We start from the raw sequence: 27,712 nt of genomic DNA, 5'->3' as shown, positions 1-27,712 counted from the left end.
TGTTGTGTATATAAATACTTTATTCCCTTGCTAATGAGTAGTCCTCCATGGTATGGATACACCACAATTTGTTTATCCATTCACCAATTGCTGGACCCAGAACTGCTGTGCCCATTAGTGTACCGTCTTTGTATGGATAGCCCGCTTTCATTTCTCTTGCATATAAACCTAGGAGTGGAATGGCTGGATTTCATGGTGGCACATGTTTACATTTTGAAGGGATCACCAAACTGTTTCCTAGAGTGGTTATCTTATTTTAATCTCATCAATGGTGTGTGAGAATTCTTTCTTAACAGTTGATATGGCCAGTCATTAATTTTAGTCAGTCTGGTAGGTATGTAATGATCATTCTTTGTGGTTTTAATTTGCATTTCCCTAAAGATTATTGAAGCTGAGTATCATTTCCTGTGCTCACTTGCCCACCACATAATCTTATGTTGTGACCCGTCTGCTAAATCTGTTGGCTGTTTTTAAAATTGAGTTGCTTTCTTACTATTGAGTTTTGAGAGATTTTAAAGCTATGTTTTTGGCTATATGCCCATTATCAGATACAGTCAACAGAGATTTTCCCTTGGCGGTGGCTTCTCTTTTCATTATCTTAACGTTGTCTTTTGAGAAGCAAAGTTTTAAATCTTGATGGATTCTACCTCTATAAATTTCTTTTAATTATCTTGTTTTGTTTTTGTTTGTTTGTGTGTGTGTGTGTGGAGAGTTTATTAAAGGCCCTGGCAACATTACTTCCTTCTTCTCCACATCCTGCTCTGCAGCCTCCTTGGCCCTTTTCGCTCAGATACCAAAGAGCCGGGCGTTGGCACGGGCCATTAGGAGACTGGCGAAGGCCTTGAAGTTTGAGTTCCTCCGCAGAGCTGTCTCCCTTCTTGGGGGCCGAGGGTTTCCTGGGGAAGAGGATGAGCTTGGAGCGGTACATTGGCCTGCAAGGACTCCGTGGACTTGTTCCGCCTCCTGGGGTCCACGGAGATGCCGATGGTGCGAGCCACCTTCTTGTGGATGCCGGCCACCCTCAGCTCTTCCAGGCTGAAGCCTCGGCCTGCACGGACTTTGGTGTGATAGCTCACCGTGGGGCAGCGCACAAATGGGCCGGATGGGGCCGCGGGGCGATGTGGCGGGCTTTAGCTTGTCGTGCCTTGCGCCTGCATATCTTCCGCGCCGGCTGGTTGAACCACGTGGACACACGCCGCTGCCAGTCCTTGTGGAAGTGGGGCTTCAGGATCATGCCATTCCGGCTGGGCGCCATGGTTGCCTACGGCCCTCCTCCAGGTGGAACGGCCCTCCTCCAGGTGGAACGGGTGAGCGGAAAGAGACACATCTAAATATCTAACCTAAGGTCACATAGATGTTCTCCTATTTTTCATCTAAGAGTCTATTTATTTAGGTTTTACAATTATATAAAAATAAGTTGAAATCAGGTAGTGCTTACTAAAATTTTGTTTTTCTTTTTAAAAGTTGTTTTGGTGTCGTGTGTATTTACATTATATTCTAAATTTTTAATAAATTTTATTGTCAACTTCTGCAAAACAGACTGCTGGGATTTTGATTGGGATTGCTGTGATCTATATATCAACTTGGGGCAAACTGATATCTTAAATAACGAATCACAAAACAAAAGGAATTGACCACCAAGTGCAATTTGTGAACTGCATCATGATCCTGAGTTTGTGAAGTACTTGGTTTCTTATTTGCTATTTTCTAACTTTAAAAAGTACTGTGTTTATTGCTAGTTTGATCAGTAAAAAAAGGCCAGAATTTAGCTTGGAAGCAGTCATCCTAACTGCCAGCTAGCGGGTCCCTGCCCTCACCTTTTGGAGTGCGCCATCTTCTTTGCCCAACTCCCACACTGCTCCTCGAGATCTTCCTTTTCCTTGCTCAAAGACTCGATGCACACCTGCAAGGCTCGGCTCTCCGCAGTCATCCGCTCCATTTCCCGTTGGTCCTTCTCAAGGAGCTGTCTCTGCCACTCTATGTCCCCTTTCTGTTGCTGGGCTAACTGCTGCAAATTCTCCAACTCCACTTTCCCCTAGCCCAGAGAAAAGAGAACTTCAACAACCCGAGAGACAGAGGCTGCAGTGTGGGAAGGGTCAATAGCTTTGTCCATTACCTCTAACATTTCCACCTGCATCTTCTCTAAGTCGGACACCTTCTGGTCATGCTGTCGCTTCAAGCCCTGTAGCTCGTTGTTCTCAAGTTGTAACATGTCCAGAACATTCTTTAATTCTCACAGACCAGAAACAAAGGAAAGGCTATGCTATTAAATGAACTTGGAAACATTACAAACTGAAATAGAAAATAATGCTACTGACTGAATCATGAAACTATGAACACTTTTTAATTAAAAAATATTTTCGGAACTCAACTAAAGGAGTTCCTGAATTGTATTTTAATAAAAAGGGGGTGAGTGGGTGGGAGGGGGGGAGTCCTTTAAATGTATCGCTAAATACTAATCTGTTAAATATATTTCAACAAAAACATTGAACAAAGTTTTACTTCTAAAAGAATTTTCCCCCACATAAAAGAATAAATTACTAGTGTGGTTTTTCTGATAAATAAAAACAAATGTGGAAAACCTTGAATATATAAAACAACTCGGGGATCTTTTGAAATACAGATACGTAACGCTTTCTTTTCTGGCTATGAAACTATCCTATCACTGTATACGATTCAGGGGGAAGAAACAAGAGAAGAAAATGATAAACATTATCCCACCATCCAGAGATAATTCCTGTTACAGTAGCTTTTGGATAGCATTTCTTCCATGAGTACATACACACATACATAGAGGTTTTAAAATAAAATGGGATAGTGCATGTTCAATTTTTTACATCTTTTTTATTCTTCAGTGAGCATTTTTGAATGTCATTCAATACTGTTAAATTATTTTAAAATTGGTCATTTAACTTATTTCCAAATTTAGTCATTATAAATAAAAATGTGAGCTCTCTAGATTACTAGGAATACGCTTTGTGTTTCACCAGCTGTGGAACTTAAGAGTCTTGAATCACAGGGACATTGTTCCAACCTAGTTCAATCACCAGCCTGGAAGTGCTCCGCTTGCACCACACCCAACCAGTGAAGACTCTAGTTATTTAGCTTTTGAATCAATCTTACTAATTTGAATGGCAGAGAATATTCTCCTTTTAAACTGTGCTTTTACATTTTTGCCGGTTGGGTTTTTTTCTGTGACCTAGAATATAAACATTTTCTAACCTCAAACTTTACACGATTAATTTCTTTTAAACTTACCGGTTTTATGTTTAAACATTTGTCCTAAAACTACCTGAAGATTTTCTTCCTCTTTTCCAATCTCCTGCTTTATAAGTGCAAGTTGAGTTCTTTTTTCACTGATCTGGACATTCAGTTCTCCTTTCTGAAAACTCAGTTCTTCCAGAAGAGATTTTACTTCCTGTGGGAGGGGTAAAAATTATGCCTCTCTGCAAAATTGTGAGTGGAATTTACTTAAACATCAGCTCTCATAGAAGCTAATTTGGAAACAAGCTCCTTTTTATCTTCTATGTCAAGAACAATACTATTTTTCTACTAACAAATTTCGGTATGACAGAAAAATGTAACATTATTTTCATTTAATCACATATGTCACATTTACTCTGTGCTAGGCATTGTGCTGGTGGGAAACAAGGCAGATGAAACCCTAGGAGGGGCTCAGCACCTCTCCTGCCTAGGGAAGGGGCAATAAGCAGATCATGTCTCCTAGGAAACATGCAGAAGAGTGAATCAGAACTCAGATATGGGGAAATCGAGGAAAGTTTCATTGAGGAGGTGGTAGGAAGCTAGGTCATGCCAAATGGAGAGGCTCTGGCAAGGGATGAGGGATAAGAGCATTCCTGGAGATAAAAAGGATGCGAAAGAACACAGAGGCAGGAAAGTCTTGGGCAGGGACAGAAAACGATCTGGGGGCGCAAGCGGCGACAGCCACAGCATTGCCACAGAGCACAAAACCAAAGCAATTTCTAGTCCTGCAGTTTATATGTGCACTCAGGGAGAGCCCAATGAAAGCACCTTAAACTGAACGCACAGCCTCGTCCTGGAGTCCCCAGAAGATGATGTACTGAAAAACAAACCCTAATGTGACTGCACTTCTCAGTGACTTCAGTCTCGCCCAGTCTCAGGGCTTCCTGGAGGTCAGCCTTCGCCTGGACCATGCTGCCTTGGAGGAGCTGCAGCTCTTCCCGTTCCTGCCCCAACTGCCTGTCCAAGACGGCCTTCTCCTGCTGCTGCCTTGTCACCTGCATTCAAGAAAGGAGAGGAAGGCAGGGCTTGACAAAAGTCACGGTGTTTTCAGTGCTAAGGTGGAAAATAGCCCATCCAGCTAAAGCTCCTGGCCATGAGGTGGTGGGGAGAAATTAGGACCTAATGCTCTAAACCCCAGAGTCAGGAAAGCTAGACGGGATGAGCTGTGAAATACCTCGTATATATGCTTAAAACCACTCCATGTGCAGCAATACGACACAATATGACAAAGATTAGCCTTCAGGTTGTCGTTACTAAAGCACTTTCAAATTTACATTTTATTTGATTTGATCATAATATTAGTAGGGGTTGTTTTATTAATTTTGTATATTTAAAATTACTTAGCATATTAAAGTTATGCATATTAATTTACAGCAAAGTCAGAGAACACAGACAAGCAAAATGAAGAAAATATAAAATGCTCATAATGCCCTCTTTTATACAGGCAGAGGCTGTAACTAAAACACTGTTCATAAACACACGTAACGTAAAGGATCCCACAGCGTATATACCATGCTCACAGACTCACATCTTTCACTAGTACCCTGTATAAAAGTGGGATTCAGGTTTACACTGGACTCTGAGAGTCTTAACACTATGCTCTTAACAGCATGGTATATAGCTTATTCTTCATGTTTTGCTTTTTTCCAATCTTTTCTTTGAAGTCCATGGGAACGTAACTTAAAGTCCATGGGAAAACTCCAGGATTGGCTCATTCCATTTCCCCACAACTTTCTGGAGCCCTCGTGCAGGTTTCAAACAGAGCTCTTATTTCTAGGTGACGGTCACCATACCTGGGCCCTCAGGCTCTCCACCTCTACGCGCTTGGCCTGAAGAAGGGTCTCGGATTCCTGAAGGACCTGTAGGTGACGATCCTCACTGCGCTCTGCAGTTTCGATCTCCTGCTGTAACCTCTGCAGCCTGCAAAGCAGCAGCAGTCCAAAGCCTGCACCCCGAGTGCTCCTCCCAGCCCGCCGCCGCCCAGGTCCAACCGAGGCCTTACGTACTCTTCTGTCAGTTTTTCCTTCTTCTGGCTCAAACACTGGAAGTCTGAGTCTTTGGCTGCTACAACTTTGTTTATTTCTTTCAAAATTTCTTCTTGCTCGATTTTGTGCTGCTCTACGTCCTTTGCGTCGGCCTGGAGCAATCTAAAACACATCACGTTATTTTCTCCCATGGTCCTGTTTATCCTCGGAGCATTCAGCTTCTCATTCACCTCCCCACGGTCCCCCATGGCTAAGGGACTCACATACCTCAGCTGCTGATCAGCTTTGACGAGGTGAATGGCGGTTTCCTGCGCTCTCCTTTCTAGCTCTTCTGCATCACACTCCGCTTGCAGTAAATTTCTCTTGGCCTCAGTGAACTTCTCAACAGCATCTTTTGTCTGCAAAGAGCGGCTGCCATAAAAAGCAATTCAATGAAAAGCGATCCTCGCAGCTATCTATCGGCATGGTGAGCTCTTGGAAAACAAAAAGACGGCAACACACAAGTACTTATAAAAATGTCCCTATGCTGCGACTCCTGATTCTTTGCAAATATTTTGGAAGCAAAGATCTACTGCACAAAAGGTTATTTTAAAATATAGATTGTAATTGGATAAATCATAGTCAGTCACAATGCATAAAAACACAATTGGTTACTGTGTAGCTTTAAAAATGGTTAGAAGAATGCCAATGATATTATGTGGGCTGAAAAAATATTTGAGAGGGTTTCAAAAATCTCATGGAGAAATTCCATTATCTTTTAATTCCATTTTCCCACAAACTTCTTGAAGCCCCTCATAATAGTATCAACTTAAGAAAATATACATAAAAGCTCAGGGGACTGACATGATTTCCCAACTTTCCAAAGCTCTTTAAGCAGCAGTCTGGTCCAGAATCTCCGCTGCCCGACTTGGACGCGGACAACTGTGCTCTTACCACACTTCCTCTGTCTAGTCCTTCCTGCGAGGAGGGCAAGCGGTCTCACCCACTCAATTCACCCTGAAGACCACAACAGGACATACTTTTTCTTTTGTGCACGAAAGTTCACTCTCAGCCTCCTCCAGGAGTCGGTCAGCTTCCCTGAGCTCTGCACGGCGTTTCAGAAGGGTCTTTTCAATGCACTCAAGTTCATCCACAACATCGTCATGGTGCTTGAGAGATTTCTCTATTTCTAGTTCAGTAATGAGACTCTCAACATGTCCATCAATGAAGTCCCTTTAAAAAGAGATAAGACATACATTCATAGATGTTAAATGTAGATAAAGTACACTAACTAGCACATTGTTTCATTTTGATTTTCTACTTTACAGAAAGGGCAAGAAAAGCAGCCACCTTCAAAACCTGTTTACTTTTAGTTCAAGAGGATTTACTGTGAACAATAAATGAATAATGTACGTACTGTAGAATGGATTTGTCACACAAGCGGGTACCCAAAAATACCCGGTGCTCATGTGCTGTTTTGGTGTGAGGGGGAGAGTGCACTTGGAGCACATTCCACCAGGTCAGACTGTTAATCAAGCTTTTATTTAGAGGTTCTGAAAAGACTAACAGTGTGTGATCAAAAAGGCCTGCTTTGTGGCAGACAGGGGACTGGTTTTGCCACTACAGCTCACACAGCATCCCAGTGCGCCAGTGTATGGCAAAAAAAAACATGCCTGTCTTGCTCCACACACCTTACTCACCTGACCTCGCTCCATCTGACTTCTTTTTGCTTCCACGGATAAAGGGGGACATGAAGGACAGTGATTTGAGGATGTAGAGGAGGTGAAGAAAAATTAGGGAGGTGCTGTCAGCTATGCAAACAGAAGAGTTTGAAAAATGTTTCCAAGAATGGAACCACAGATTTGACAAATGTATTAAGTCTAATGCAGAGTACTTTGAAGGTGATATGGTTGTTTTATAAAAAAAAAAATCTAATACATAGCTTTGGTGGTGGGGAGTTCCAATTTTTTTGTTATCCCCTCATATATATATGGCCAAGTATTTACAATGCAATAACTTTAGATAAATGTCAACAAAGACTGATTATATGTGTACATATAATGGGCATATGCATACTCTATGTATATACCATAATCAATCTCTGTTGCTTTTATGTATGTAAACAACAAAGACCATTGTATTTTCAACACTTGGCCAAGCCAATTTGGACAGACCACAAATATCTGAAGCTAGGACTACCCATGACTGCATATTAAATATATAGGCAGGCTCATCAACATGGTAACAGGTTTTCTCTTTAAATGATGAACATACAAATCATTTTCATTATTTTTATCTTATCCAGGTTCCCCAGAATAATCATTTATTATGATTTTATAACGAAGAAATGAAATGGTTATTCTTTTTAACCCTGCAAAAGCAAACCTCAAAATAAAAACAAAACTAGCACCCCTTCCCATTTATACCCACAAAAAGTAATAGAAACAGCAAGCAATTCTCTGGGCCCTTCAAAGTTCTCGTCCTCGCTCCTGAGTATGGGCCTACCAAAGCCAGAGACAGTGACCATGCTTCACTTACCGCTGTCCTCTGCAACACTGCCCTCATCACGAAGCTCGGCCCAACCCAAACCCATTTCTATCTAGTTGATTCTGACTCATAGCAACCCCTATCGAGGGCTTACAAGGCTGTAAATCTTTGCAAGACAGCCTCGTTGAGCCGCTGACCTTGTATAGCAGTCCAACATGTACCTAACTGGACTACTGGGGCTCTTGTAGGTTGGCCCAGTCTGGCTTAAATGAAAACAGGGGAACACTGTCATAATTCATCAAGCACTGGAGAGAGTGAGGTTCTCCAATCAGCAAACAGAGTATTCAGGAGCACAGCCTGTGCTGTGCTGAGTCCTAAGCCACAAGCTGGGACACAGAGGTGGCCTCGTCATAGCCTTGCCACTACCCTCCAGGAGCCCCTGGGTTCTCATAATTGTGCCAACAGTGCTATGCCATGGCTGATCCTGATCACTGGTGCCCGAGAAATGAAAGGTTTATTTTAAAGAGAAATCCCTGACCTCACTTCAAAAGACAGTCAGGAGGAGTTAGAGAAGAGAAATGACATTTCACTCCAAAGACATGGCAATGCAAACGTGTGCAGGCAGAGCAAAGCAGGATCCTCGAGGACACTCCCAGAAGATAAGTAGGATGGGACCAAACACTGTGTGTGGAACAAAAAGATTAAAACATACACACGCCAGGGAAAAAATCAACAACTGTGTAGAGCTGAGATCACAAAGGTGATGTTTATCTTGATGGGATGGAGAGCAAAAGGAGGGGGTGCATGGCCAGATTTGCCTTCTTGTTGAAAGTAGAGTGGAGAGAATAAAAGTAGCCATGCGCGGGCAATGAGGAAGCTGGCACAATGGCCCAGGATGAGACGACTAAAGGCCAGTGCAGTGGAGACGAACAATGGAGTCTACCTGAGAGCTGTTTGAGTCAGTAGGACTTGGTGAACAACTGGATGCCTGGGGGAGTGAAGGAGAGGGGGGCTGGGGACACCATCCCTGTGTCTAGGTAGGGTAGCTGAGAAGGAGGGATGGTTACACGCCTAACCAAGAGGGATTACAAGAGGTGAACGGGATTTTTGGCCGAAAAGATTTAGACCTGCGTTGTCCCATAAGGCAGTCACCACGTGACTACTAATGTACTTAAAATTAAGTTAAAAATCCAATGCTTTAGTTGTATTAACACATTCATCTGAATTAGAACAACAAAATGGCTAATAATCTTACTTTCGCTGTTGATGTTTCTGGATGGTGCTATGTAATTCTTCTACTTCTTGCTCTAAGTCTTTCTTCTCTTGCAAAAGAACATCAATATTATGATGTAATTCTTCTATTTCCTTTTCAGACTGCTGTTGAGAGACTCTCACCCACCGATCTTCCCGTCTCTTCGATTTCAAATGCTCCATTATTTCTTCTAATCTAGACACTTCATTCTCCTAAACACGGGGGGTGGGGGGAGCATGCAAAATTGAAACATCTCAGAATATTCCCCTTCGTTTTCTACCAAAACCTGAAAGCAGAATCTATAACCTGAAAATTAAGGCAGACCCTAAGACTTTAGTGTGAAGAGAAAAATTAAGCCAAGTCAATTATTTCCCACACCTCACAGATGAAATTAATGGATTCATTGAGCTCTTAACTTTTTCACTAGGGTATTGGAAATTGGAATGCATTCTCTTTTCAGAACGGAAAAGCTGAAAACCTAGTGATTAGAAAGTAATCACTTACTGGAATTGGGTCCAAGAAAATACAGTAAAAATGTACATACAATTAACTTGTATTACAAATAACACACTGTACAGCTATTAAAAATACGGTTTGAAAACTTTTGAAATCCATGGGAAAGTTAAAGGGGGAACAGATTACAAGGATCTACATATAACCTCCTCCCGGGGGGATGGACAGCAGAGAAGTGAGTGAAGGGAGACATCAGAGAGTATAAGATATGACACAATAATAATAATTTATAAATTATCAAGGATTCATGGGAGAAGGGGGAGCAGGGAGGGAGGGGAAAAAATGAGGAGCTGATACCAAGGGCTCAAGTAGAAAGCAAATGTTTTGAGAATGAGGAGGGAAACAAATGTACAAAAGTGTTTGACACAATGGAAGGATGTATGGATTGTGATAAGAGTTGTACGAGCCCCCAATAAAATTATTTTAAAAAATAAATTTTAAAAAATTGTATATACTAAAAGAACTGTGAAAAAGAATAATAAATAATTACAAGCCCCCACAATCCTGAGATAATTGCCATCAAAACTTTGGTGTATAATATTTATACATGCTAGTATATGAAGAGTTCCACATACACTATAAAAATTTTAATAGAAAAATATTTAGGATTATAACAAAATGGCTAATTTCTAGATTTAAAGCATTTCTGCTGTAAAAACTGGTTTCTGCAGAAGGACCTGGGGCTATAATTCATTCACCACAAGATCAGGCGTCATGTGGACAGCTTGATTGAGGGACCTCTGGAAGAAGCGGGACGGGAAAGGCTTGAAGGTGAACAAGCGGCCATCTAGCTCAGAAGCAAATAAGCCCACATGGAAGAAGCACACCGGCCAGTGCGATCACGAGGTGCCAAGGGACCAGGTATAAGGCATCTTGCAAAAAAAAAAAAAAGATATAAGTGTGTGTATGTATGTGTATATGTATATGTATATATGTATATATATACCATATTAAATGAAGGGGGAAGTGCAGAGTGGAGACCCAAGGCCCAAGTGTCGGCCAATGGAGATCCCCTCATAGAGGGGTTTAGGAGAGGAGATGGGTTAATTAGGGTGTGAGGTAGTATCGCTGAAGAACACAGCTTTCCCCCAGATCCTGGATGCTTCCTCCCCCCAACTACCATGATCCGAATTCTACCTTGCAGGGCTGGATAGGACAGAGGCTGTACACTGGTACATATGAGGGCTGGAGGTACAGGGAATCCAGGGTGGATGATACCTTCAGGACCAAGGGTGTGAGGGACGATGCTGGTAGAGTGGAGGGTGAGTGGGTTGGAAAGGGGGAACTGATTACAGGGATCCACATGTGACCTCTTCCCTGGGAGAGGGACAGCAGAGAAGGGGGGAAGGGAGACTCCGGATAGGGCAAGATATGACAAAATAACGATGTCTAAATTATCAAGGGCACATGAGGGAGGGGGTAAAGGGGAGGGAGGGGAAAAAAAAAAGTGGACCTGATGCAAGGGGCTTAAGTGGAGAGCAAATGCCTTGAGAATGGTTGGGGCAGGGAATGTATGGATGTGCTTTATACAATTGATGTATGTATATGTATGGATGGTGATAAGAGTTGTATGAGTCCCTAATAAAATGTAAAAAAAGAAAAGAGGAGAAAAAAATGATTAGGGCAAAGACTGTACAGATGTGCTTTATACAATTGATGTATGTATATGTATGAACTGTGATAAGAATTGTATGAGCCCCAATAAATTGTTAAAAAAAAAAAAAAGAAATACCATCCAGAAAAAAAAAAAAGAAGCGGGACGGGGTCGCCGGGCTTTTCACTTACTAAGTTATGGTGTTCCGGCACGTTGCAGTGCAGCACGCCCATGGGGATGAGGGGGACAGAGAAGTTGGGAGGTGGAGGCCCATACACAATGGGGGCTCCAGCAGGAGGAGGTCCATAGACAACAGTTCCAGGGGTGAGAGGTCGGCTGTTGTTGGGCAGGGGAGGGGGTGGTGCATAAAGGGCCATGCCCTGAGGAACTGGAGACCCATCGGGAAAGACCGTGTACATCATGTATCCAGGCGGAGGCACAAAGGGGGGCTCCTCTCGGTCATCTGGGTCACTGTCTTCCTCGCTATCTCCTCCACTGTCTTCATCTTCAAAGACATGAACAAAGAGTGTTTTATGCTCCGGGTAAACAGGTGACTAGAGTACAGCAGCATTTAAGACTAAAACTCTGAAAAGCAGGTTAAAACTCATTTTCAAAAGCAGAACCAAAACAAGGGTACACATTATTTCCAGTGGCTGATACAGAGTATTGATTTTGGTCTGTCCCATTTGTTAATTCCTTCATTCAGCACACCATATCAAAGACCAACAGAGATGTGCTGAGCGAACCCCCTACCCAACATTTGCCGGTATTCTTTCTCCAAGGAGGGGTCTGATGTACTCATTCCCCTAGAAGCAGACACTTTTGTCTTGTTATCACCGAAGACAGAGAACCTAGCATACAGCAGGCACTCAATAAGTCATTTCTGAATGAATAAATTCTCTGAAGACAGTATTCTCATTTTATGGATGTACTGTCTCAGGGTAACTAAATCATTTGCTTACGATCTCAATTTCCATTAAATAAGGGCCTGGATTCCCCCCAAGTCTGTCTGCACTCCTATACTTTGGAAGACAGATCTGTCATCACATCAATAAAGGAGAGCGAGAGAATGTCATGATACCAGGACGTCTGCCACACGATCTGGGACTACAAAGGAAGGAGCTTGCTGAGTGAGAAAGGTGGAAGGAGGTGCCACAAAAGGAGTGATGTTTGAAGACGTGGGTCTCCTTTAAGGAGAAGTTGGAACAGGTTGGGGAAAGGAAGGAGGAGAAAGGACATTTCAGACATGGTTAGAAACAGGACAATTTGAAGAGCATGGTGTGCATTCAGGTAGAGCTGCTATGTGGAAGAGTGATGGGAGCTGAGACTTCACGCTCAGCTGTGGGCCAAGACTGGAACACAAAGGGCCTTGCAGGGCAAGCTGAGGGCTTTGAACTAAGGCCTATTCTAGGAACTTCAGGGAGGCAAGTTATTAAACACACAAAAGAAATGCATCCTCCCATATGTTATTCAACCTACCTCTATTTGAAAAAGAGTTATACAGCCCGCTTCTGATAGGCGAATACACCCAGTATCCTGAGACGGGAGGCGGTGCACTGCCTTCTTTCCCATCTTGCTGCGTAGGATGTGGCTTTCTAACAGGTGTTGAGGCTGTGCACTTTAGGCTGACACCAGAGTCCTTGGTAGCCTGGGAACTATGGCTAGAAACCTAAAACAAATGACAACAGACAACAGTGTATCCACTGCCAATGGAAAGGCAAATTCTGAGAAATGTTAAAAGCCAAGGCTCCCTCCGCCTGATGTGGCCATGCTGAGAAAGAACGTGGCTTCTCTGCACACACCATAATCCTCACTTCTCACAGACAGGAGGGGGAAGCGACGGCATGGTCCTACAAACTGCAGCCTTGTGCAAAGGCACCATCAGTTTACTGACGTCCTTCAGGGCTCCAGCAGCATGGCAGCATGAGGGACGCGTGGCAAGCACTGCATTGTGTGCACCGTGGCTGGGCTCACATGACACTGGCTGGTGAACACAGAGGGCCCAACGTTTGGTCAAAGCAACAGACTCTAACCAATGTCCACGTTATCACCTTGGGAGTGAGTATTTGCTAACACCCATTTCCTGTCCTATCTTTCACTCTAAGTTTCTAAGGAAAACAAGTCTTTGATCCTATGGAAATGAGGAAAGCCCATTAGCTGACTACTTGGTTGGGTTCATTTTAGGCAGCAACTGCAAACAAGTTCTCCATAAGGGAGCAGACCCCTAGGCTGAGCCATTCTCTCTGCGCTCATCTTTCCCTGGGGTTTCTCCTCCGCTTTGTCCATCGGGGCTGAGCAACCAAGACAGAGGAAACAGGTGAACTCTCTCTTGATGGAACGTGGGGGTAGGAATCTCCTGTCCTGAGACCTTGGCAGGAATTTAAAGCTTTAACGGTTACTCTGGATTTCCTTCCTCCAAACCTTCATTCAGCTCTAATTTATCCTGCTTCCAAGGCTCTCTGGTGGGGTAGGGGTTTCGCATTGGGCTACACCATGAACCTGGTGGTTCAAACTTAGCAGTCCTGGGAAGATGAAAAGGCACAGTCTCGGAAACCCTCAGGGCGGCTCTCGTCCGACTTACAGGACCACTAGGAACTGGAACGCACTCGACGGCAGTGAGTTTGGTTGGGTTTTATCCTGCTTCCACCTCCAGCTCTGCCAGTGCTAAGGACTTGGCTTCCTTTAGCATTCTGGGAGAAATGGTCTCGATACTGCTACTGGGGCTCTGGGTAAGCCTCCACGGTCACTTCTCTCTTAGTCTTGCTCTTTAAAATGTCACCCAGCACCTCTGCATGACTGCAGCTTTCAGTGGCACAACACCTGACCATTTTGTCTCTCAAACCCCTATCTTCTCCAACTCTAGCACTCTAGCGCTGGTCTCTGCCATTCCTTACTTGAAAAATTTCAAATAGTTCCACATCAAATTCACCCTGTCGCTGTCTAGACCAGCGGTTCTCAACCTATGGGTTGCGACTACTTTGGGGATCGAACAACCCTTTCACAGGGGTTACCTAAAACCATCAGAAAACACATATTTCTGACGGTCTTAGGAACCAAGATACTGCTCCTCTATCCATCTCCAGGAGGGTCTGTCCACATGCAGATACGCCCACCTACGAGTACCCGGAACGAAGACTGTTCCCCAGGCTACACCATGCTTCAAGACAAAATTCCATTTATTTGTCATTAGAAATAAATATTTTACATTATATAATTACATATTGTTTTTGTGACTCATCGCTATGCTTTCATCATGTTCAATTTAATAGTAGCAAAATTACAGTTATGAAGCAGCAATGAAAATAATTTCATGGTTGGGGGTCACCACAACATGCGGAACTTTATTAAAGGGTTGTGGTCTTAGGAAGGTTGAGAATCACTGCTCTAGACCCTACACTCTGCCAGATTATAGTTAATATAGTTCTGATCATGTTACATATGCCACCAACCCCCCCCCCAGCTTCCCACTGCCTACATAATTATGTAGATACAAGAGATTTCAAGGCCCCCTTTTAAAAATAAACCCCGAACTACTTTTCTATTCAGCGTTCATTGTTCATTGTGACTAGTCATGCCTGAGCCAACGATCCTTCTACAGACCAGTGGTTTCTTCCATTCTAGAAGTCTACCCCTCTCTGCTTATGAACTTCCCAAAGAGATCACTCCCCTTGGTGCCCCACCACCACAAGCACTTGGTGCCCCACCACAAGCACTTGGTGCCCCACCACCACAAGCACTTGGTGCCCCACCACCACAAGCACTTGGTGCCCCACCACAAGCACTTGGTACCCCACCACCACAAGCACTTGGTGCCCCACCACCACAAGCACTTGATCTAGTATGTAAGTGGCATGAATGTTTGTGAAAGAGAAATGCAATCCACGATCTATTTTTCTGTCTGTGCCTCTGCATAATCCTATACCCATTTTCAATGACAGGCTCTCTGGGGTTGAGTTCTTTCATTTCATGCAAGCAGTTACTAGCTTCCTGAGAAGGCCCTGGGCTCCATCTCCAGATTAAAGGCATGTAAGAAATTCAACTAAGAACCTCAACTCTGTAGTGCTTAATGTGTCGTTTAGCATATAAATGTATGGCTTGGCAGACAAATATTTATTTCTGTATGGCTCTTGTTCACAAATCTGGGACAGAGGCCCTGCCATGCTTTCTTCACGAGCAGCCAGTTCACACTCCCAGCACCATAGAGTTATAGAGTTCCTACTTTTGAGGATGGTGGTGGTGGCATGAAGTACCAATAACCCCGTCTTTTGAAAGGGTCTGCTACGCTGCTGATGTAATCATTCTGACGAGAAACCTCACGTCGGAGCTCAGCAATTTCTTCCAAAACATTTTCAAAGCCTCCTTTGTTATCTGTAAAAGAAAGTCACTATGAAATTGGGCTGCAATCACCGACTTGCTTTCTCTCTCAAATCCAAAACTGATTCCATGACTGCTGTGGAATTTTATCAGTGCCTCAAAGCTGGCTTTCTGCCTACCCTTTTTAATGAGCTTTAGCTAACACGTGAAATGGACAGACACAGCCTTCTGTCCTTCGTCTGTAAAGCGGCAGAGAAGGCAATCAATCGCACAGACTGGTAAACATCACTTCTTCTGAACATGCCAGTCTCTCTTCAGTTTCTTTATAATCAAGTCTCTCAATGTTGTACTCTATAATTATTAAGCTAATTACACGACTTCATTAATCAAGTACTGAGTTCACTCGCAACCATGAAAATAAACAGAAAAACAAAAAAAGATTTTATTTTAAAACAGTAATGACAAACAACAGAAACATGGGTGAAGGGAGACAGTGGAAGGTGTAAGATATGAAAATAATGATCTATAATTTATCAAGGGGAGGGAAAAAAGAGGAGCTGATACCAAGGGCTCAAGTAGAAAGAAAATGTGAAAATGATGACGGCAACATATGTACAAATGTGCTTGATACAATTGATGTATGGATTATTGTAAGAGCCCCTAACAAATTTATGAAAAATAAATAGTAATGTCTACAGGGAAAATAATAACTGCCAAATCACTACCGAAATCAGAGCCCCAAACCTTACCAGCTTCTGTGAGGTCTAGCAAATTCCGCAGCCTTACAATCTCTGTCCTTTGTCGGTCCATTGTCTCGTTGAGTTTATCGACGTCTAGCACCTGTGCGCTTGCTACTAAGGTGCCTGCTTCTGCTTTCTCCATCTCTGTTACAAACTATCGGAGAATCGCAGAGAAAGTTGCCAATAAGTTATTTCCAAGACACACATATCCTTGCAATTTGATGACAAGTCTAATTTTTATGTACACTCCTCCAGGGACGACACAGGATTACTCCTTAGACTGTCACAGCACTGTACTTGGTGTGCAGCATAAAACACAGTACTTTAAGTTTCTAAGGTCTCACATGTGCAGCAATGTTTCCTTCAGGAACTGACAGGGGCTCGCTAACGCAAAGATCGTAGGACTCCCAATACTGACCTGGTCCTCTTTGTCCCTGAGCAGGTTCTGCAGGAGTTCGATCTCTGCTTCTGCTCGGGTCAGATCCCTGGCCGCACGTGTTGCCTTTCTACTGAACCTCTCGGCCTCCTGCTTCTCCTGCGGGGGCAAAGGTAGGGAAAAAGCATGACTGCCATCATAAGCTGCTGTACTGATCTTCTGATCTAACCAGACCACCCATCTGGCCATTCCATCATTCAGTGTCAACATGGACCCGCTGTGGTAGTTACATAATCTGTTGTCGATTTGAGACTAAGAGTGAAGGGGTGGAGTTTAGCCTGTCAATCAGGTCCAGCTTGATGACCTCTTTAGAGGCCCTAAGGCAGGACATACACTCCCGGCAAGACATTACTGACAAGGGGCCTGATGGAGCTACTCTGATGCAGTCAGAGACCTCAGAGCTGGAGGAGCCACATGGAGACTCCTGCAAGCGCTGAGATGCTTCTACTGCCACTGGATCCACAAGACTTTCCACTGGCCTGTGATCTTCCTGCGTTCAGCATCATTGCATGACTGCCAGTCTAAAGAGGAATTTGTGGACTAGTATTGGACATGTGGGCTGCATCAGAAAAACCAGGCCTAAGGCCTACCTTTACTCTCATGGTCCTACTATCTTCCCTGGAGTGAAGGGTGCCACTCTCCTCGCAAATAGAGCACAGAGACCGACCGTTTTTACCGTCGGGAGTCATAACACTCTATAAAGTAACATACTATCACCAGACACCACAGGATGGAAAAGGTAAAAATGCAGAGGGATGACACAGAAAGACTTCAAAATCCTCGTCTGGGTGTGTATTGACCGTGTTGCGTCTCTAAGCAGATCACAACCCCTTCAGGGAGAGACGCTGTTTCACCTGATGATTCCTTTCAAGGCTCAACAGAGTGCAGGGCCCACGGTGCCACAGTGTCTTGTTTGGGCTATGATGAGGGAAATACGATCTTCAGGTGGTCTTACAGAGAAGCCAACAACTTTACAGTGGTTCACAAGATAACCAACATGTATACACAGAGATGAAGAATAACGCTCTATTTCTGACAGCAGTATAACTGGTGGAAACTTGTTCTCCAGTGTGATGGACTCACCTCTGCTCGCTCCTGGTTAATTTTCACAACAGTTCCATGAAGGGACCTCAGCTGGTCTTTAGCCAAGGTGAGTTCAGCTGTGGCTTGCTTATCAGAGGCGGCCACAGCTTTCTTTAGGTTCTTCAATTCTTTATCTAAACTAAAATACTGCTCCTGGGATCTGGCATCTTCGAATTTCTTCTAAAAGAAATATTAATTGAAAAGATGAGTCTTTAGTCACAAATGCATTCAAAAGGGCAAAACTGTGAGAAAGAAGAGCCTGTGCCCATGCTTCCCCTCAGTGAGATTGGATGGACGTACACTCCATGAGGACAGCGACTTGCTCACTGTTGCATGCCCCTTGCACAGGTGCCCCATAAATGTTGGGTGAGCAATTAAGAGTATCTCAAAATTGCACAATAAGCTTGGAATCAAGTCAAGCTTTCCAGTCAAGAATCTCAGCGAGCATCATTCATTCATCTCGGACAGGTCAAAAACTCAGTCACTGAGTCAGTCGCTGGGCACCAGGTGATAAACAACACAGCGTGGCTGCTGGTCTTACAGCTGACGGGACAGACAATGAGCAAGTCATCAGATAAATGTAAGATGCGATCACCAGTGCTATAAATGGACAGCAGTGGTACTACGTGAGAAAAAGGCAGGAGACAGGGGAACTACAGAAGAATAAAGTACATAAAGCAGATTGAAAAAGAAGAGGGGCGGTGAATATATGGGAGTCTCGGTATGGCTGGAAAGTGTTGAGAGTGGAACGCTGGCAGGCTGAGAGTTTGCGATCAGAGTGGGGCGCGTGGGGTTAAGATCTCCCAGGCGGTGGGGGTGAGTTCTGAATTTGACAAGACTTGGCGTGTGGCAACAGGAATGGAGAAATGGTTGAGGTGGGACACCGGAAAAGGCCACAAGGAAGTCAGGGTGTAAGAAATGAAAACAGATGTTCCACAGATGTGTCAGGGGTTCTAAGGAGACAGACGTTAGTCAGGAGCATCTGTTAAAGACCACCTGATTCTAAGCCACCCCTGCCCTCCCAATTCTCTTCCACCACCTCGGTGCCCACAATGTGGTCAGAGGCACCAGGGACCACACCCCTCAAAGCTGAAACCACACTGGTGACCAGAACAGCCCATATCGGGGGCCTCAAAAAGTCCATGGGAAAATTCTACTACTTTTCGTTTCACTTTTCCATGAACTTGTTGACACCACCTGGTACTTCTGGTCTCACTTCCTGGTCTTCCCCACCTTCTTCTCTAACTCTTGGAGTTGGGCCAGAATTTTCTCCTTCTCGTCATCAGCTTCCTGAAGTTGGAGATCTGTAAGGCCTTGGATTTCCTCCATACTTTTAAGATTTTCTTGCAGATAGTGAATTTCATCCTCCAGTTTCTGGATCCTTGCTTCATGTTGCCTCTTGTTAAAATTCATCTGTGGGGAGATTAGGTTATTAAATTCCAAAGATGAGTTTTTAAGCAAAGGGTTTCTCAAACTTTACAGGGAAGAGTGATACTATGTTACTAAAGAGCCTGACACACTTTTAGATTTTTGGGGATGGGTTTATTTTGAACATTCTCTAGAATCCAATTTAATAAGTGCCTGATCATGACATGCATTACAAAAAAGGAATCTAGCTACACCCTCCAGCGATGTGGTATTATTTAACAAATGCTAATGACCATCTCATATTGCTTCCAAAACAAGCAAAACTAAGTGTCACAAACAAACTGGATTCTGACATAATATTCAGGGCTAAATTTCAGTCTCACCCAGTTTAACTTGTTATGAATGAAAACAACAACAATTATTTTGTTGCATTGAGAAAGGAAGCATTGTATTTTGATGAGAAAACATTAATATCTGCCAAACATATCCCGCCAGCTGCCTCTTGCCCATGTCTTACTCTTGCTTCCAGGGCTCTCTCACAGGCCTGCCTGAACTCTTCTTGTCCGTGGGCCAGTTTCTCTTGCTGCAGAGTCATTTCTTTCTGGAGTTTCCTCTCTCTCACTTGAGCTTCCTCTCTTTCCCACTGGGAGCGGGCAAGGATTTTACTGAATTGTTTTTGTAAATTGTCAAGGCTTTTCCCCAAGACGTCGGAAGGGCTGATGATTCTGGTCAGGGGCAAAAAAAAAAAAAGATGCTATAATTGTGACATCTTTATTGTGATGCTAGATACAAACATGTTGGTAACACGGGTGCGAGAGAATAAAGAATGATATGGCATGGTGCTGATGTAGACCCACAGCAGTTTACTGGGCATCTCTGAAATGCAAATCATTGCTTTGGCCAACGATTGTTGCCATTCTGAAAATGCAGTTCACATTAGGCTAAAAGAATGGGCATTTCCTCGTTTTAAAATGTCCTTCATTTTTCAAAATTAGCAATTTTGTGAAAACTTTTTCCTGCTATGGATTCCTACAGAACCATGTAGGACAGTGAACTGTGTGTAGGGAAAAGAGAGCAAGTTAACCTCCTGGATACTTCCTTTGTATGTTACTGTATGTTGATGAAAATATATATAACAAATTTACATTCCCCATGTGAACGACCATCACCACTATTTCCAAAAACCTGTATGAGTTCAATTATTAACTCCAAATCCAAACCAAATGGAGCCATAGTGCCTCTGGAGCACAGAGTACAACTGTTACTTAGAATTTCACTGATTGTAAATCCTTAAGGAGACAGCCTCATCTTTCTCTTCTGTAGCTGCTGGTGGAGTCAAACTACTGACCTTGTGGTTAGCAGCCCAACACGTAACATCAGCCCATCACCCACAGTGCCACTTGGGATCCTCAAACAGAAAAAATTCTCCATAAGCCCGTTTCCTAGCCTTTGGCTTACATGTATTTTTGCCTGTGCTGTTGTGTTAGTCTGGGTACTTTAGAGAAACAAATCCATAGCAACTCATGTATAAATAGAGTTTTATATAAAGGTTAAGTGAGCATCAAGAAAACATCCAAACCCAGTGCTGCCCAAGCCCAACATCAGCCCATATGTCTGACATCAATCCACAAAGACCTCCTCCATCTCACAAAACACACACAATGATGCCGACTGCAGGAAGAAAGCCAAGTCAATGAATGTGTAAACACCTCAGCACTGGCAGGGATCTCCACACAGCTGCTCCAGCACCCAGGGCTATATTGGGGGAGGTCCACGTGGCTTCTCCTTGGGTATGTCTTGCAGGAAGTGAGCCTTGCCAGCTGAAGCAGGGAACTGGCTAAGGCAGCTGCACTCTGGTGCGACCACCACAAAGCAAGAGACCAGAGAACTAGAAATGCAAGGCTCATTGAGCCATTTATCCCTCTGCCCTTCAATGAACCCCACATGTGTTTATCGGCCAGGTTGGCACAATAAACTAACTACCTCAGGTGTCTTTCATATACATGGAATCGTGTATTTTTTCCTTTTGTGTCTTATTTCATTTAGTATGTTGTCAAGGTTCATCCTCATCAGAGTATACATCAGAACTTCATTTTTCTTTAGGGCTGAATAACAACATTCCACTGCATATATATATAACATATATATATATATATATATATATATATATATATATACATACACACAGACAGATGTAAACAGATGTTTATCCATACATCTGGTGATGGCTACTTGGGTTGTTTCAACCTTTTGGCATGTGAGAATCATGCAGCAATGAATAGTGGTGTACATGATCTGTTGTCCTTGCTGTCAAAGCTTTGAGGGTATACACCTCAGAGTGGAAAAGCAGTCATGTGACAACTCTTAGGTTTCACTTTTAAGGAATTCGAACTGTTTCCCCTAAAGGTTGTACCATTTTACATTCACACCAGCAATGAATGAAGGCTTCGATTTTCACATCCTCATCAACACTTGTTATTTTTCCACTTTTCTGGTAATAGCCACACTATTGTTGTTTTGTGGTGCCAAGTTGACCTGGATTCAGAGCGCCCTACAAGACAGAGAACTGGCCGTAAGCTGGGATCTTTACAGGAACACACCTCCAGGTCTTTCCTCCTGTAGAGCCATTGGTGAGTTTGAACTGCCAACCTTTAGATTAGTTATAGGCTTAATCCTTTTTGATTAAAGTTTACGTAACAAATTTTGTTCTTTTTTAACAATAAGGCAATGTTCTCATGATTTCCCTCTGATTATCCTGTTTCCATTAATTCAACATTTCTAGCAGCCTCCACCCTCTTATCTTCTCATCTTTGCTTGGGGTAGCTTTTAATCATTGGGTGTCATATAGATGGATTTTTAAAAAGACTAGGATCCTCCTATGCATGACCATTTGTTGAATGGACTTGGCTTCCTGGTTGAAAATCAATTAACTGTACACAAATGGGTTTACTTCTCGTTCTCAATTATATTCTATTAATGAATATGTCTATCCTTACATTAATACCATATTTTTATTTGAATTAATAAGAAAGTTCCTTTATGATAGTATCAAAAAAAGAAGACTAATACCAAGATTTTTACAGGAGTAAGCACAGATATTTATTATGATTCAAGGGTTGATTCTGCATGAAGACCGATCAATGTTAATGGTGTTAGAACATAATCAGGGCTCATACCACATTGTTCTGATACTTTAACTTTGCAGCACGTTTTCAAATTGCTTTGACTATTTGGAGCCCCTTGCAATTCCACATGAATGTGAAGATTGGCATTTCCATTTCTGCAAAAAAGACTTGGAATTTTGATAGGAATTGTGTGATAGTACTAACATTTTAATAACACTTACACTTAAGTCTTCTAAGCCAGAATGTGGGATGTCTTTCTAATTTATTTAGATCTGCTTTATATTTCAGTTAAATTTTACAGTTTTTAGTATATAGGTCTTTAATCTGTCTGGCTAAATTTATTCCTAGGTATTTCATTTCTGAGATGCTAATGTCCATGGTACTTGTTTCTTAATTTTCTTTTCAGACTGTTCGTTGCTGGTATATAGAAACGCAACTGACTTTGGTTTGCTGACCTTGTGCCCTGCCACTATGCTGAATGTGTTTATATTAGTTCTTTGAAACTTTTAATCCATAGAACCACCTGTGAACAGAGATTGTTTTCCCTCTTCTTTTACAATTGATTATTTTTATCTCTTGCTTAATTTCTCTGTCTGGATTTCTGTACAATGAATAACAATGATAAAAACATGCCTCTATGTCTTGTTTCTGAGCTTAAGGAAAAAACAATCAGCCTTTCACCATTGAGTGTCACGTTTCCTGTGGATTTCTTAATTTTCTTGATAATTTCTTTTCTATCTAAATTTTGACTACTTCCTAAGCTTATACAACGAGCATCAAAGAGTTACTTGAAAACCTCTATTGAAAACTACCAAAAGGCTCATTCATTCTCGCTGGTCTTCGGCGCTAGCTGTTGTTACTCTTGCTGTACTGTTCCAGGACCCAAATTCACTGCCATGTCTTCTGAAGAAGGGAAACTCTCCGTGGGAGGTCTTAACTTCAACACCGATGAGCAGGCATCTAGAAGATCACTTCAGCAGTTTCAGGCCTATCTCTGAGGTGGTGGTCGTCAAGGATGGGGAGACTCAGCAATCCCGGGGATTTGGTTTTATCACCTTCACCAATCCAGAACATGCTTCGGATGCCATGCAAGCCATGAATGGAGAGTCCCTGGATGGTCACCAGATTCATGTGGAATAAGCAGGTAAGTCTGCCCGGGGGACCCGAGGTGTCTCTGGTGCTCACGGGCATGGTTGCAGCGATTCCAGAGGTGGTGGGGACCAGGGCTACGGGAGCAGCAGGTCTGACAGTCGACCTGGAGGATACGGATATGGATACAGAAGGTCCAGAGGCTACCGTGGCAGAAGCCAGAGTGGTTATGACCACTGCTCTGGAGGAAATTATAGAGATAATTACAACAACTGAGATGAGGCATGCATATAATTTAGATATACAAGGAATAAAAATTCTTCTGAACCAGGATCATCCTTTCAGATGACTGTATTTATAAAAGATTTTTGGAGCTACACTGAAATAGCTTTGCTTTAATACATCAACTTCTATTTTTGAAGCTCCCAGGGTAACCTGTTAAAAGACCTTTTTGTAAACGCCATCTGTTTTTAAAACTTTTTTCCTCCCATTTAAAGACAAGTTCTGCAACATTTGTATTATGGGTATTTTTCCTTTAACCAGTTTTCTAGTTTGGGCACATTCAGGATTATTCTGGCAAACAATTTCAGCCAGGGCAGTTTTTTCCCCCTTTTAATTATTGAGTAAAAGTTTTGTACACAATGCTTCTTTTTCATGGTTAGAAATTTCCGAATGTACCTTTAAGAAATCTGCATAAACAATACTGATTACTTAGAGGTGTTTTTTCACTCTACAATGAAATCACCACCCTGATTATAAAGAAGAGCTTAAAAATGTTTGTGAATGTCAATTTTTTTAATACTGGAAGAAAAAATATTCTGTTGTATTTCATGTATAGTGTTTAGGATGTCCTTCATGCAGCCGATTAAAAAGATGAAATCTGAAAACTGAAAACAAAAAAAAACTACCAAAAAGTATAAAATATATTAAATAAAAGAGAAAACTGAAATACAATTTTCTAATTACACAATTTTCTCTCTGTCATGGAAACAATGGCAAGAGGAAGTCTCACTCAGTAAATTGTTTGTGAACAGTACTTGGAAAAGTGGGTCTATCACTGAACCTTTGAGTCACGCCTTGGCAGTCCTGATTTCCCTCACCTTGTTTCCCCAGCTCCTGACTCCAGCTTTCGCCTCAGCTCATCTACACGAGCCTTGACTTCCTCCGGATGAATCAAGCCATTAGCCACATGATTAAGATGATTCTGCAAATCTTTAAGCTGATGTTTTAACACGTCATTGTCATCCTAAGGAAAAGGGTGAGATGGGGACAGAAAAGTTAACACAATTGAAAACATACCCACACCTCCTTTACTACATGACCAAAAGATGGATCCCATCGAATCCTAATCAAAAGGAGCTTGCACAATTATTTATTGTGGCTTTTCTATCCATAGTCTCTGTCACTCCCCAAAATGACCTTTTTCTTCTGGGTCTGGCTAAGAGAAGATGGGGAAAGATACCGATAGGATTCTGTTGTGAATGCTTGCTAAGAGGAATCACTGTGATTGTCATCTGTCAAGAATAAAATGAGCCATCCCAGAAACAGGAGGAGGATTTCGCTACCAGCAAGAGCCAGAAGCAGAGCATGTGCCCTGGACCCTGTAACCCCTATGCAGTGAACCGCCTTGCTCTGACACAGTAAGAGCAACAGCAGCAGCAGAACCAGCAGCCAGAGCCTGAGACAAAGCAATAAACATAGAGTGAAGGGGGAGAATGCGGAACATAATTGCAAATTCTCCCAGACTCGGGACTGAATGAATCCCTGAAACTATTTCTCTGAAATAGTCTTTAAAATTTAAATGAAAAAGTCTTCTTAAAGCCAAACAACAGTTTAGCTTAAGTAGTAAAAAGGGTTTTCCTTGAGCATTAAGTGCTTTAAAGAACTGTCTGACAAGATCAAGGTAAGAATAGCAATGTGGAGACTGGATAGAACCCTTAGTGAATTTGTTAACAGGTGAGGAAGAACTCAGAAAGTGACAGAGGTTGCAGAGCTCAAAGACTGTTGTCCATTTCACTAAAATACATATGTCATATATATATGCTCTTCTCAGAAACAACCAAATTAAGCCCCTCCGGCCCATATATTACTTGTTATATGATCATTTTATTTAAGTCCTTTTGTTAATTTAAATGATCATGGCTAGCCATGATCCTTTCTCAAGGTGTGATCCAAAAAACCACCTTTAAAAAAGACATGCCATATATACTCGTGTATAAGCCAAGTTTTTCAGCACAAAAACTGTGCTGAAAAACTGGGGTTTGGCTTATACGCGGGTCAGTGGTACCCCAGCGAGGTGTAACAGCTCGTGGGTGATTGCCGTTCCTCCGCTGTTCATTCAAAGCCCCGCTGACACTGCAGGGCTTTGAATGTTTGTTTACTCACATCTAACCAATCAGAGCCGTCCTGTGACATGGATGCTCCAATTCGCAGAAGCACCCGTAGTGATTCACTTACACCAGCAGCGAACTGGTAAGGATGTGTCTGTGGCTGCGCTCCATCTCTCCCCTCTGGTCTCTATGATAATTCACATCCTGCATTTCCCACCCTAGGCTTATCCTCGAGTCAATCAGTTTTCTGGTTACACTCAGGTCGGCTTATATTCGAGTATATATGGTAAGTCAATTTGAGTAAGCCAATCAATGTGACAGTAAAATCTAGCATATTGGGAACTGTAAAGACAAAGACATGACTTTCTCCAACATATAGGAAAACAAAAAGGAGGTAGAGATTTACAGATTATAAAAAATTAAAGGGGCAAGTCAACTAAATGATTAGCTTTTGTGGATCTGGATTTGAACAAAACAACTAGTAAAAATTCATGAGGTATAGGCACACCCTGCAACCCAGTTACAAACCAAGCCTAGCCTATGGCCATCAAGACCATTCTAATGCAGGCCAACCATGAGGGCGTTATTATCATATTAAGGGGCCACAATTTATTATGTTTATGATTTTTGAAGCCTTTATTATTTTAAAGATGCATACAATAGCATACTCTTTATACATAAAATGTCTGGGGTTTATTCCAAAATCATTCAGCTGTGAGGGGTGGGACATGGAAAGCTTATAATAAAGTAAGATCGGCCCTGTGTCAGTCATTGCTGAAGCTGAGGGATGCCTCCCACCCACGCTGGGCAAGGTTTCCCTAGTTTCTCTAGTTTTTGTACATGCTTCAGAATGTCCATAATTCAAATGAAAACACACTTTTTCATAATACACAGTTCAATCTGCTAACCAACTAAAAAAATGGAATATCCAATAATGAAGCTTCTAGGAAACCTTCTAATTCTCTGGAGCAGAGTTTGTTATATGGCAGCATATTTTCACTACTCAGAAACTAGTGAACATATCTAGACCACAGGAATAAATTTAGACAATGCTTCTTTCCAAAAATGCCAAAATTTCCCTAAACTATAGCATTACACAGTTATAACTATACTCTACCCAAGTGATTAACTTAATTCAAATTCATCATAGCACTGTTAAACATTAGAAGGTGGCATGTAGTTAACATGTGTTTAACTGCCTGTCTGATCTGGAGTTCTCTTCTCCCAAATGCCCCAGCCCAGTGCCTGAAGGCATCCTTCTTTATGCTACGTCCAATTCCACTCACAGGTGACAGACATCACCTACTGACGGGCCCCAATACAAGTTCTTCTTGCTCAAAATGGAAAGCAAGATTCAGTACAGCAAACTGCACTGCATGCTGCACCTACAGAGAGACATCAGAGCATACCTGGGGCCTAGATATAAAGAAAAGGAGAACTGAAACTCATGTAGCTCCTAAATTACAGAGAGCAGCTCCAGTTCGTAGCAAGCCATCTCCTTTCCTGAGCCAATGTGAATGGGTTTGTGTTCTGGCAACAATAAATGTACAGTGTTAAACTTGCACTCTATTGCAGGAGGTTTTGTAACCCAAGACCTAGTTCTCACTAAGGTCATCTCACAGCACAGACCAGCAGTCTGGAAGACGAATTTCAGTTTCCACCTTGAACGAGAAGGCCCAGGAAGCATATGTTAGTCCTGTTACTATGAAATATATTACTGAGGCAACTACAAGTGTAAAAGATTAATGAGGTTTTTAAAAAAATATTGCAGGAAAAAAAGAAGAATCAGTGAAACAATAATGGCAGAATGCTGATAAATGTTTAAGCTAGGTGATAGGTAAAAGGGGGCTCCATAAGGCTATCTTATTTTAAAATTCCATAATACAAATAAACACAATCTAATGAAAAGTAATATGTGCACAATTCATACAATAATAGAGAAATACACAAATAGTACAAATTAAAATGTCAGGTTGTTATAGTTCCCTAAACTTTTGAGGGAAAAATATTCAAGGTGTTGGGAGAGGAGGGGAACAATCTGAATGGACTTGGTATCATTTGTCACAAATTCCATCTGGTTCTTTGGAAGCTTTCCTCCAAACTATATGCAAGCTGCTCTCTGATTTCAGATCGAATTTAGTAGTTTCCGGTCC

At 42.4% G+C, this 27,712-nt stretch overlaps 1 protein-coding gene and 2 pseudogenes across 3 annotated transcripts in view; 1 reads left to right on the top strand and 2 right to left on the bottom strand.

The window, feature by feature from the left end:
• CNTRL (centriolin) overlaps positions 1–27,712 on the bottom strand; it is a 92,607-nt gene that overhangs the window by 18,991 nt on the left and 45,904 nt on the right. For all 3 annotated transcript variants that reach the window (XM_075560421.1, XM_075560422.1, XM_075560424.1), the window contains 18 exons: positions 24,330–24,475; positions 19,533–19,740; positions 18,881–19,060; positions 17,648–17,827; positions 16,547–16,663; positions 16,138–16,282; positions 15,294–15,442; positions 12,554–12,743; positions 11,266–11,579; positions 8,971–9,179; positions 6,269–6,461; positions 5,517–5,647; positions 5,271–5,411; positions 5,058–5,184; positions 4,095–4,259; positions 3,259–3,418; positions 2,117–2,232; positions 1,818–2,035 (listed from right to left, as the gene is read on the bottom strand). In XM_075560421.1, the coding sequence (XP_075416536.1) occupies positions 1,818–2,035; positions 2,117–2,232; positions 3,259–3,418; positions 4,095–4,259; positions 5,058–5,184; positions 5,271–5,411; positions 5,517–5,647; positions 6,269–6,461; positions 8,971–9,179; positions 11,266–11,579; positions 12,554–12,743; positions 15,294–15,442; positions 16,138–16,282; positions 16,547–16,663; positions 17,648–17,827; positions 18,881–19,060; positions 19,533–19,740; positions 24,330–24,475 (3,089 nt within the window). The remainder of the gene's footprint in view (positions 1–1,817; positions 2,036–2,116; positions 2,233–3,258; positions 3,419–4,094; positions 4,260–5,057; positions 5,185–5,270; positions 5,412–5,516; positions 5,648–6,268; positions 6,462–8,970; positions 9,180–11,265; positions 11,580–12,553; positions 12,744–15,293; positions 15,443–16,137; positions 16,283–16,546; positions 16,664–17,647; positions 17,828–18,880; positions 19,061–19,532; positions 19,741–24,329; positions 24,476–27,712) is intronic.
• LOC142460187 (large ribosomal subunit protein eL13 pseudogene) lies at positions 148–1,281 on the bottom strand (annotated as a pseudogene).
• LOC142457954 (RNA-binding protein 3 pseudogene) lies at positions 23,037–23,505 on the top strand (annotated as a pseudogene).

Source organism: Tenrec ecaudatus, chromosome 10 (assembly GCF_050624435.1).
Source record: "Tenrec ecaudatus isolate mTenEca1 chromosome 10, mTenEca1.hap1, whole genome shotgun sequence".
Lineage (NCBI taxonomy): Eukaryota > Metazoa > Chordata > Mammalia > Afrosoricida > Tenrecidae > Tenrec > Tenrec ecaudatus.
Note: the sequence above shows the minus strand (reverse complement) of the source record. Positions and strands in the feature narration are given on the sequence as shown.